This window comes from Chenopodium album, chromosome 19 (genome assembly GCF_948465745.1).
Source record: "Chenopodium album chromosome 19, dcCheAlbu1.1, whole genome shotgun sequence".
NCBI classification, from domain to species: domain Eukaryota; kingdom Viridiplantae; phylum Streptophyta; class Magnoliopsida; order Caryophyllales; family Amaranthaceae; genus Chenopodium; species Chenopodium album.
In genome coordinates this window covers 10,943,650-10,955,540 of record NC_137852.1, presented here as the reverse complement: position 1 = coordinate 10,955,540, position 11,891 = coordinate 10,943,650, and the positions used below count along the sequence as shown (strand labels likewise).

At 30.2% G+C, this 11,891-nt stretch overlaps 2 protein-coding genes across 2 annotated transcripts; one reads left to right on the top strand and one right to left on the bottom strand.

The window, feature by feature from the left end:
* The first annotated feature begins 3,494 nt into the window (after positions 1 to 3,494).
* Positions 3,495 to 8,846, top strand: LOC145594783 (bZIP transcription factor RISBZ4-like). The gene is made up of 6 exons (XM_081651117.1): positions 3,495 to 3,887; positions 7,050 to 7,173; positions 7,336 to 7,480; positions 7,746 to 7,821; positions 8,076 to 8,201; positions 8,315 to 8,846. Exons 1-6 carry the CDS (start codon positions 3,594 to 3,596, stop codon positions 8,603 to 8,605), a joined length of 1,056 nt encoding a protein of 351 aa, XP_081507243.1. The 5' UTR covers positions 3,495 to 3,593; the 3' UTR covers positions 8,606 to 8,846.
* Positions 8,847 to 11,239: 2,393 nt separating this feature from the next.
* LOC145595879 (calmodulin-like protein 2) lies at positions 11,240 to 11,891 on the bottom strand. Its single transcript, XM_081652306.1, has one exon. It carries the CDS (start codon positions 11,801 to 11,803, stop codon positions 11,255 to 11,257), a length of 549 nt encoding a protein of 182 aa, XP_081508432.1. The 5' UTR covers positions 11,804 to 11,891; the 3' UTR covers positions 11,240 to 11,254.

Sequence of the window (11,891 nt, the reverse complement as noted above, 5' to 3'; positions counted from 1 at the left end):
TTCTTAACATAATTTGTGACATTTATAATAATGATGTGTGGTACTTTTTTTTTTTTTGACACACTATTTACAAATGGATTACATATTGCTAAGATATTCATTTGGTTAACAAGAATAAAATAATATACATTTATTGGTGAATAAATATAAATATAAATACCTAACATTTATTTTACGAAGTAATAACCTGACATATTTATTTTTAATAATTAAACATAGTTTTTTTTTTTTTGATGCAAATGTGGGATTGGACCCTTTTATTAAACATAGTATGTTAATTATAGATTATTGAAAATTACCGTGCATGGCACGGGACCTAACTTAGTATAAAAAGAAATTAGAGGCGAAGTTAATTAGGAGCCTGTGCTGAGCTGAACTGAACTAAATTGTTTATGAGAGAAGGAAATTAGGAACTGATGAATTGAAGCTGAAGAGAATATACCCTCAAAGGAATTGAAGAAGAAGTAATAATAATAATAATAATAATAATAATAATAATAATAATTAGTTATTCTTTTAGGAGCAAAACAATGACATTTGAGGAGATCATGGAAGTGCTACCTATGTGGTCGGTGGTACGTCTAAATCAGACATCTTTTGTTGATAGTGCTCCATCATGTGGAACAACCCCTACTCTTCTTTTTATTTACTTTATTGCCTTTTGGGCAAATTTTTTATTTTCTTTAATCTTTGTTTACTTAAATCTTAAGAGAATTCATTATGAATGGCCTATAATGGCTTAAGATTTAATAATTTACAATGTTGTTATATAAATAATTATGAATGGCCTATAATGGCTTAAGATTTAATAATTAACAATGTGAATGGCTAAAAAATTTAATGTTAGATTTTTTTTCATTAATGTTTTTTTTTAAAAAAAAAGTGGATAAGCGGATAATGTCTCGATAAGTTATTGAGATATATAATGAGATATTAAGAGATTTTAACACATAATTTATTTTTAATTTTTTGAATTGTTTCCATGCATGAGAGTATATTTGATTGACTAATGCATGTACATGTGAATGGACTATGGACATACAGAGTAATTTGTTAAGAGTCGTGTATAGCATACTTGAGTGACTAATGGAATGTTGTTACATCCTACATACGTACATACGTACACAATACACATTTCACCTCAAAGGTAAATGTCAATAATGTTCCCTTCTTAATTTAAGACAAAAATTTACATTTTAAGATAGAAGTGCATAGAGATATATGTATGCAAGCAAATGCATTCATAAAAAGTATTCGGCGAGTCCGTTCACCTTGACTTTACCCACCCAGCCAATACATAAAATTTAATTTAAAAAAAAAAAATAAATAAAAAAACTGATAAATTCAACAACTTATACTTTGTATGAAATTTTCAAAAACTTGTATCTAAATTCAAAAGTTAAGGTTTTAAAAAACTTATCTCATTATGAGTTAAGTATTATTTTCTCTTTCAAAAATTGTGATTAGAGTTCTAATATTCACAACAATGATGTTAACTTCTTATTTAAGGCCTTGAAATTTATTATTTCATACTGATTATTTCTCCACATAATGAGCCTTTAAAAGTCTGAGTTAAATTTAGAATTCATGAAATATTTGTGAACACATAATTTTTTTTTTTTTTTTTTTTTTTTTTTGTCATATTCTTAAAAACTTGAAAAAAATAAATATTGGTCATATTATGCTGATCTAATCGTGTTGAAGATTTATGTAAATGTCCATTATACAAGTGCACAATTAGATTATTATTAATTATAATTTGCCCCTTTCTAATTTGAATGGGGTTGTCATCACTTTGAACTTGAGGTCGCTAAAAATCCCCATCAAAAAACACTAAGCTACTTGAATAATTATTTCAAGTTTTATAATTACATTAGTGTGTCAATTGGTAAATGAATATTATTTATGCCATTTTTTGGCTTTAATTTTGTAATTTGTTGTATATTTAATCACCATTATAGAAGGAAAAGGACAATTAACGTAAGGAAAGTTTGTTAGCCAATCATATACCATTTCTTATAATGTAATATTGTAATGCACTAATGCTTAATAGTTTATTCCTAAATGCGTGAGCATTAAGAAATCTTTATTATGTGACCTAATCAAGCATCACAAACTAATTAAGAAATTCATTGGTTTTCTATGGATTAAACTAATTAAACTAAAACTTCATTTACATTTCTTGTGAAATTTGTCATTCTCGCTCTCTTAAGGTATAATCATAACACATAATTAAGTTTGTAGGAGAAATTGTTTTAGTAAGTTTGTAGCTATATATGTTACCCGTATTAAACCATGTTTGGTTCACCTTAACTATTGTGTTGACTCTTTTGAACAGATGAAAAAGCTAAGCATATATATATGAAAGTAAAGATAATTAAAGTGTTTGAAAAAATGTTGTGATTCTTTGTAAAGATCATTCTTTACTTTCGAATTGAACTAATCAACAATAGTTAAAGGTGCCCTAAATATAATAAGGTGAGATTTGCAAGCAAGAATTTTGGATGCAATGTTGTTTAAATTGATCGAATGATGGGCGTGGTTGAGTCTAATAGGCAATAGGCTGAATATAGAGGACAATCTTATATATAATCGTACTTCAATCATTTAGAAACACTTACAACACAATCATTTGACATATATTTAAGAACGTGGGAGATTAGATTGAGAAGTTCAATTCATTTTAATCAACAATAAAGGGTCAAGATGACATGATCAACCCATATATATATATATATATATATATATATATATATATATATATAGGTCGGGTTAGTGTTGAGATTTGCAACAATTAATTAACTAGACTCAACCGCCAAAAAAATTAAACCAATAATTTATGGAATTAATGAAAAATTGAACACAGAAAAAGCCAATTAGTCTTAACGGTTATCGATATATAATTAAACAAATCAATACGACATGACACATTTATTAAATGAGTTGGGTTAGTGTTGAGTCTGTTGACGATGTTTTCCAACCTATTTAAGTTTAAATACGAATAAAACAAGACACGAATATCAGCTATAGTTAAAAATATAGAATTCGTTTGGAATTCGTCTTGATCAATCTGTTTAATTTGTACTGAGGGAACTCCAATAACATAAAGTAATAAACTACGAGGTGTTGCTTTTTCAAATTTTAAATTAATTAGTTTACGTATTTAAAAAAAAAAAAAAAAAAAAAAAACAAACAAACTAACTTAAATTGATTGATAATTTGTACTGTACTCGTATTAGGCAATCTCTACTTTGTATGTAGTCCTAAAACAAAGATTAAAAGAGGCTGCTCCAGGCCAGGATCATGTGAGCCCCACAAACTTCATTCTAAACTCCTTTTTTTTCCAAACTTACGTGTTAACTTTGTTTTCTACTACTAATAATACTAGTATATGCTTTTAATTTTATTTATTTTCTTTTTCCTTTATTTTTTTATCCCGAACTTGCTTGCAGAGTTCGGGTCTATATCAATACTTCTACCACCTTACCTCTTTCCCCTTTTCCCTCTCTCTCTACTCACACCCTCTTACAAAAAATTCTCTCTCTCCTCTCTCTAACTCATTTATTCTTCTTCCTTAAGTTAATAATAATATCATGAACCACAAAAATCAAACCCTATTCGCGGGCAATAATAATCACAGCATGAAGCGCAGCCCATCAGAGGCTGCGCTTCATGCCCTAGTCAACAACGATCCAACAAACATCGATATCGATCATCATCACCATAACAACCATCCCATGTTCTATGATCATCATCATCATCATCATCACACCGCGGCTGAATATGTTGATCCAACGGCCGCAGTTGTTAATCCTCCTCCTCATCATCATCATCATCATCATCTTGCAGATGATTTTGGATTTAAGACTAGTAATATTAATCATCAGGTTTATTTTCTTTCTCTCTCTAAAACCCCTAACTATTTTATTTTATGTTGGTTTTTTCTAACGTTTATTTGTTGGAAAAATATGAGATATTTATATTGTAAAAAAAAGGGTGTAGGGAATATGTGGTAGGTTGGCGGAGTACTCAATCATTTGCTACTCTACTACTACTTCTAGTCCCGAGTGCTGTGTACTGTACTTTCTGCTGCACTTCTTACTTGCACGTGCGTTTCACGTGTTTCTTTTATTTTTATTGTCTTTTGTTGCCTGTGTGTTGTGTTCCACCTATTACTATTACGTAGTATTTTAATACCACTTTTTTTTAATTTATTTTTTACATGATTTTTTTATTGTAATATTATCAAGTAAAATATGAAGAATTTATAACGGTAAAATTGTAATGAAATATTTTTTTAAAATGTAAGGTACTTCAATTAATTATTGAACGTGTAAATCTTGGACAGTCTTGTATCATATCATATTATGATATTATCTTATGTAGCATGTCCTCTGTTTTATTTTGTTATTAAATTTTGGATTCATTTATAAAAATTTTAAATTTTTAACTTTTTAATAAGTGAATTTCATGAATTAAAACTATCTTTGATAGAATTTGTGATTAAAATTCTAATTGAAGTTTGTCAAAAAAGTTTAATCAAAGAAAACCAAATATATCTACTTTAAATTATTGTAGTGAAATATATTCAACCTTTGCATTAACAGTAGTTAAAATTATATATAGCGCTCAAAATTTAAACTTTGAGTTTGTATCCATCCATAGAAGTGACAGTATTATATTTTATATTTAATAGAAAAAATTAATTAATTCTTTTACCATGATTTGGTACGACCAAAATAGATTGAACAACTAACTTTATTTGGATTACATCAATGATGTGGTACTTTTGTTAATTATACTCGACCTAATGAATCGAGTAAATCTTGGAAAATTTTTATACAACAACTCAACAATCTTCTCTGTATTATTCAAGTTTAATTTAACTCGAAGATCTTGATCATCAACCTTAATTAGTATTTAACATTAAAATTTATGTAGTTATTAATCAAGTTTTAATCCCCTCTTTGCATCGAGAAAAAAATTAAATAAAAAAATTCAGGGTCTTAAACTAAATGATCACTTGCTCAAAAATTAAAGTAGGTTGTATTTTACCAAAACATATTTATTGAGCATGACTTTAAAAAAGGCTTTTTTTTTTTTTTTTTTTTGAAATAATGACTTTAAAAAAGTTGATGTAGCTTTGTTTGTGAGCAATAAATATAGTAGAGGACCATGAAAGTGATGAAACACAACTGATATTTCATTCATTCTAATAGGAGGTAAATCATGGATTAATTGTAGGCTTTTGGCTAATGATAGCACCAAAGTTGTCCAAAGTTTATGACTAGGAAAAAATAATATTGCATGATCCATGATAGATACATAAAGAAAATTATTGAGAGTGAGGGATAGCTCAAGTGGTTAGAGCTTCCCTCCCGATTCCAGAAGATCCTAAGTTCGAATCTCACCCCGTCCTTGTGGCTCTCTAAACACCAAAAAAAAAACATAAATAAAATTATTCCTGTACTCGTCATGAGTAATGAATATTTCAAAAATTGCTGAGATTTGCACACCTTACAGATTATATAAGCATTACATGTTTCATATATATGATATCCTTCCATTGGTCTCATAGACTCATACTCGATCATATATATATTGAATAAAACTAACACAAGCACCCCTCACTCTGGCTAAGAATTTCTTTAGTAGATTTTTTTGGTATTAATAAGAACGTTATTCTGTTTCTAATTACAACATTTATAAGATTTGTATTGTAATAAGAATTCCTATTTAATAGAGGAAAAAAAATTAAGGTGGAGGGATTAATATATAAATTAAACTTATTAAATTAACTTATTCGCATAATATTGGAATACTGCATAAAAACATTGTCACCTCCTTTAATCTAATAATCACTCATTTTAATTTTTGTTATACTAGGAATCTCTATCAACATTTTTGAAATTACGTATATGTAGTATGGATTACTTTTTATTTATAAGAAACGATCTTTATTCCTTCCTACCTTTAAAATACTTTATTTTCCGGTTAGGAAGCAAATAAGGATACTAAATTTTTTTAAAGAATTTTCGAAACTTTCAAAGTAAGCTTTGAGTTCATATTGATCGAGTAGATGGTTTCAGAAAGAACGCGAATATCAAATCAAAACTACTTCCTCCATCCCTTTAATCAATAATAATATATCTTAGTTCATAATTGAGTGAGTCTTCATCTTCTTCTTATAAAATGGTAAATGACTTCACATAATTTGTTCTTTACTTTATTCAACTTTTGGATCTAAATTATTGTAAGCTTAGCTACGAAGAAATTGACAAATAATTAAAAAAAATAAAATAAGGGAGATTCTTTAGATGAAAATGACGTAAAGACTAAAGAGTACTTTAAAGTAGGGTTTCTAAAAAGATACTCCTAGATTACTAAATATGATGAGTTGTGATTCGGATTCCAAACTATTTTAATCGGGCCCCACCCGAAAAAATAAAGGTTCATGCCAATAATTTACGTACATAATACTTCCAACTTCTATTTAAAGAGACTTTCTATTGGATTATTATAAGTATGTAATTAGTGGTAAGAGCTTTTTGGTTCTTTTCTCTCTTTCTTTCTTTTTTCCTTCTCTTAAAAAAATAAAATTGGAATTTCATATTCTAGGAGATATTTTTGTGCCACCGGGTATAACTCTATTTCAAATTGAATTCAATTTTAAAGAATTTTTATCGACCATCATATGTTCATTTAAAATCAGTTGTTAGATTGTACGATTTTTCAAGTTTAGAATACAATATTACTTTCTAAATGTACCTACCTTTAGTTTATAAGCTAGTTGTTTAATTTCTTCTCATCATCACTTAAATAAATACGAGTAGTTAAGAAATGAGTCAACTTTTTTCAAACAACTTGAAGAAGTACGTACATGATTGTTATGCGTAGTCGATTGTTACATTTGTTACAATATTTTTGACATGAAGTCCATATTATTGGTAACATATATACTGCATCTTTTTTAAGCCTATTATGCATACATAGGTCGTTACACATATAGTTTTGACCTTTAATTATACTAATATGAACAAATGAAGCAGGACATTATCAATAGCTTTGCAACTGGAGGAGGATTTGATCAGCAAACAATTTCATGGTATCAGAATTTCACCCCACAACAACCCTGTCTCTCTGCAACGATTGATTCGCAATCATCAATCTGTGGTATGATATACAACATGAAAATGAAATAAAGATTTTGTGCAGTGTAGTATAATACATAACATGTTACAACATTGTTGCATGTGGTGTAATAATAATGTGTACTTAATATAATGTAAAATGAATGAACATTACTAATTAATATTCCATTTGATGTTCTCGCAGCTGGAAGTCCAACCTCAATTCTTATTAAGCCGAAAACAGGAGATAATCAAGGAAGTGGTTCCTCAGAAGATGATGAAGAAGAGACAGAGGCCGGTCAATGTGAGCAGAGCGGCGATGATGGTGCTGATGTAAAACGCCAACGAAGGTATATAAGTTGTCTTTCACTCTTTTGCATTACTACATATGTTTCTTAAGGACAATATGTGTACTGGATCGGATTTTAATGTATGATCTTGAGGGTCATGAGGTATAAATAACGCGATTTATGTACATCAAGCAAGCAACCTTGGTACATAATTTGATTATATGCTAGTAGAATGACCACATTACATGTGCAATATAATATATACAGTATATGAATTCAGGATGAAAATAGCAAATTAGCTAATAATGTATGTAATATATTTCAGGATGGTTTCGAATAGGGAGTCTGCTCGTCGTTCTAGAAAAAGGAAGCAAGCACATCAACAGGAGTTGGAAGTTCAGGTGATATTTGCATTATATTACCATTCTAGCAGCTAATTGAAAGACTGATGTCGGTCCAAGGTTTTAAGAACAGGGTTAATCCTGTTTCGGCATTAATTATCTTTATATCATCTGGTAGTTCATAAATATTAATGTTAATCAATCTTTAGTTCTGCTTAATTGACTGATTTTGTGACTGTCAGTACTGTAATTTGCATTGATATTTGAATAAAAAACTAGCTATTGGAATTTAACAGGTGTTCTGTTCTATACAGGTTGAACAACTCGGTGTAGAGAACACAACGTTGTTCAAGCAGCTGAATGAGGCAGCACAGCAGCTCAGAGAAGCCACCACTAACAACCGCGTGCTCAAGTCAGATGTCGAAGCTCTGAGAGCCAAGGTAAAGAAACATAATTCATTAAGGTCCTTATTAGCTTAAAATACTAAGTAGTTATGTTAAGATGTTGAAATTAGTACTGCAAAGTATGATGAATGATGTAATTGAAAATTCAGGTGAAATTAGCAGAGGACAGGGTTACTCGAGGCACTCTGAATCAACTTCTTCAGAGTACTAATTTGGGATCAGCTTCGCCTCAAATGTCAGGCAGCAGCCAAAACATATCTTGTGTGACGAATGTGACCCCAACAATCATGGTGCAAGGACAAGACTCGTCGTTTGATGGGGCGTTTTCGTGGCAGAATTCTAATGATCATGTGTTACATGGAAGTGCTAGTAGTGGACTAATGAGTGACAGTACAGTTAGCTGTGGTGGTACTAGCTGTGTGACAGGAATTTGGCGTTGAGAGACCGGGTTTCGAGTGTATTATGTAAGTACTCCTAGATGGTTTTTGTGTTCTAGGAAGGTGATAGAAAGAGGGAAATATGAAGGGTTGAATAATAATAATAATAATAAGTGTTGTAAGTTATTAAAGCTAGTTGTATGTGTTTGTTACTGCTGCTGTTGTTGTATGTTACCTATATTCTGTTATTTTGTGCACGAGAGTCAATATATTAATGATTCACTAGGCTGGTTTTATAATTGTACATGAAATCTTCAAGAAATTGGGAAAATGTTAAGAGTACCAAAATTTATAGGCTAAATTATTACTATCACCTAAGAAAAAATATACTAAAAGCTTCATCTGAAAATTTGGGAATCGAATGATACAATCATTCTTAATACGTTGGATAGTTTTAACTTCAATAGTGACATGTATCACACGAAGTACTACATAATGCGATCATTGAAGATAGATGAGAAGGCCAATGGGCATATGTATCAAGAATTTTAACAAGTTTAAGCAAGTGAGAAATGTATGAATGTCACACAGAACCCAGCCTTGAAGGCCTGAACTAACCCCACCTATGTTATGTGACAAAATGCTTGTACCTGAGACATAATTTTCTCAAGCTCTCCAAAAGAGGGGAAGAATCGACAAAGAATGTTGAACATTTAATTGTGGTCAAGTTTTGCTTGATACAGAGTAAATCTAATTAAAACTCGAGAGTATATGTTGAAATATCTTTTTATTGAAACGGTCTACAAATTTAGTGTTTCGGGCTGCTATTAATCATCTATCCTCACAATGGGCCAATGCCAGTTCGTTTTAATCCAAAGTTGACAACTCTTCCTACTTAGGTTCTTGAATCTTGATCTATGCATATGTAAAAATTGTTTTATACACCCGGGTGCACGGACGCATGGTGCACCCAAGAGTATTTTTTTTGCTCATTTCGATAATTATTGCTCATTTTATTATCAAATGAACAAACAAATGCCCTTGGGTGTACCGTACACCTGGGTGTATATAACAATCTCTCATGAATATGCATTAACGAAATGTGTTAAATTGGTTGTCAAGTGTTATAATTTGGTTTAGCCAACTCAATATTAGCTAGTAAGAACGAACTATAACATGTTGTGCTCTTAAATTCCAGTTTATGATAACATATAATTAGTAGTACGGAAGTAGCGGAACATATTAGGATATTCCGAAACATGAATAATACATCTGTTGTGCACGAGGAAGACGCAGAAGAGGACGAGGCAGAACATGTCACGAAGTCATGAGCTCTACAGCTAAAATGGGATGCCTTATGGCTGTTAATCTATCCTTTGTCACTACTCACTGCTACAAAGAGTACAAACTACAACTACATACAACTACAACGGATCTTTTTTATCTATTTAATTCTTTTTCTTAATAGCTATCTTATTCTGTTTCAAAAAAAAAAAAATATATATATATATATATATATATATATATATATATATATATATATATATATATATATATATATATATATATATATATATATATATATATATATATATATATTATTTTATTTATGTAATGGATGGGATCTACTACATACTAAAGTGAAATGTTTATTAACATGCACTTGTTGGATAACCGAGAAATTAGGGTATATTCTCTTCAGCTTATTTTCAGTTAGTTCAGCTTCAATAAGTTAAGTTCAGTTCAGCTCAATTCAGTCAATCAGAACAGGCCCTTAAACTAAGTCTTGGAGCACTTGGTTAATTTCATTCTTTACGCATATCCTAGAAGTATGAGATTTGATTTTTACCAAGTAAAAGTGTTTGGGATAGGGATTCCCTTACCTTTGAAATTCCCTAATTACTCTCCCAATTTCCGAACTGACATTACTATGGCATGAGCATTGGACTTTCCTTAATAGCTTACCTACAAATTCACTCTCATCTTTATCATTATCTATTATCATCATCCAACTTGATAGTACATGTGCTCTAAGAAAGTTTACACTACCTTTGTTCTTGAAAGTTTTTACTATCCAACGTTTGTACACAAATTGATTAAACCCGTTAATAGAAATAAGTGAGTATTAATTAATGTAGCGAGTGTGTAAGAAAAAGGATGAATAAAGTAAGAAAGAATTACTCGTAGTGAATATGTATCATATGGCCTGGTGGGATAAACGGAATAAGTTGTATTTGTATAAAGAGTTTGCTAGAATTGGAACAAAATGAAACATGCTACGACTAGAACTTTCAGAAATAGAGGTTGGTTATGTATCAAATCATATGAATAAAATTCAAACATGAAACATTACTTTTGCTAATTAAATTAGCTAACGTCTAAAAAGGAAGAAGAGTAGAGACTAAAGAATTAAGTCGACATTGTATATCATTTGGCCAAGCATTGAATTCCAAATCTTTCTATTAAAAAAACTCAACCAATAAACAAAGTTTAAAATTGGCTAGAATTGATGAGATTTTTTTGAAGGTATACATTTCTTCATGCATAACCATTTTTCCAAGTGTGTTCCTTGTATATTGACCCAAAAAAATATATCAAAAAACAAAATTGAAAAGTGTATCAAATAATAAATTGTCTAAGTTTGTTGTATATCTTACATAAATTAAGATGAAATAATGTTCCATTATAACATTTTTGAATATATGAAAATCATCATCCCATCATCAATTCAAATTCATGGAAATCAACTTTCCCATCAAGATTAAGATCAACCACCTTAATCATCTTCTCAATTTCATTCATATCCCATCCATTATCCAACCCTAAACATGCTAAAACCCTCTTAATCTCTTTTGCATCAATAAAACCATCCTTATCCTCATCAAACACCAAAAAAGCTTGTCTAAGGAGTTGTTGCTTTTCTCTCTTCTCTTCCTCCTCTAGCTCCATGAGGAGTACTTCATTCGCCTCGAGTTGCTCTTCAAGTACATCAAAACTTGATTCTTCTTCTTCCTTGACTAACCCTAGTTGCTTTACCACATTACAAGCCTTCTCTTTGGCTATTCTTCCATCTTTGTCCATGCCAAACACGGTTATTAACGCTTTTGCCCTTGTGTCATTGGCTTGAGCTACATTCTTCTTGCATGGGGTTGGGAGGGTAGAATTGGAAATCGAATTTCGAGCATTTGAGTGAGGAACTACTCCTAGAGATGGTACTACGTTGCTTACAAGCATTTGGTATACCTTACGAATTCCTAACATATTGAAAATAATAGAAAGAATAGAATAAAATTTGTCAAAAATAAAAAGCACAAGAATTAAAGAAAGTTTTAGATTAGAAGAATAGTAG

What these genes read in the sequence shown, in the direction of transcription:
- LOC145594783 (XM_081651117.1), top strand. Translation starts at nt 3,594, where the DNA reads ATGAACCACAAAAATCAAACCCTATTCGCGGGCAATAATAATCACAGC. An exon ending in CTAGTAATATTAATCATCAG is followed by an intron (nt 3,888 to 7,049) that starts GTTTATTTTCTT and finishes CAAATGAAGCAG; the next exon opens with GACATTATCAATAGCTTTGC. An exon ending in TTCGCAATCATCAATCTGTG is followed by an intron (nt 7,174 to 7,335) that starts GTATGATATACA and finishes ATGTTCTCGCAG; the next exon opens with CTGGAAGTCCAACCTCAATT.
- LOC145595879 (XM_081652306.1), bottom strand. Translation starts at nt 11,803, where the DNA reads ATGTTAGGAATTCGTAAGGTATACCAAATGCTTGTAAGCAACGTAGTA.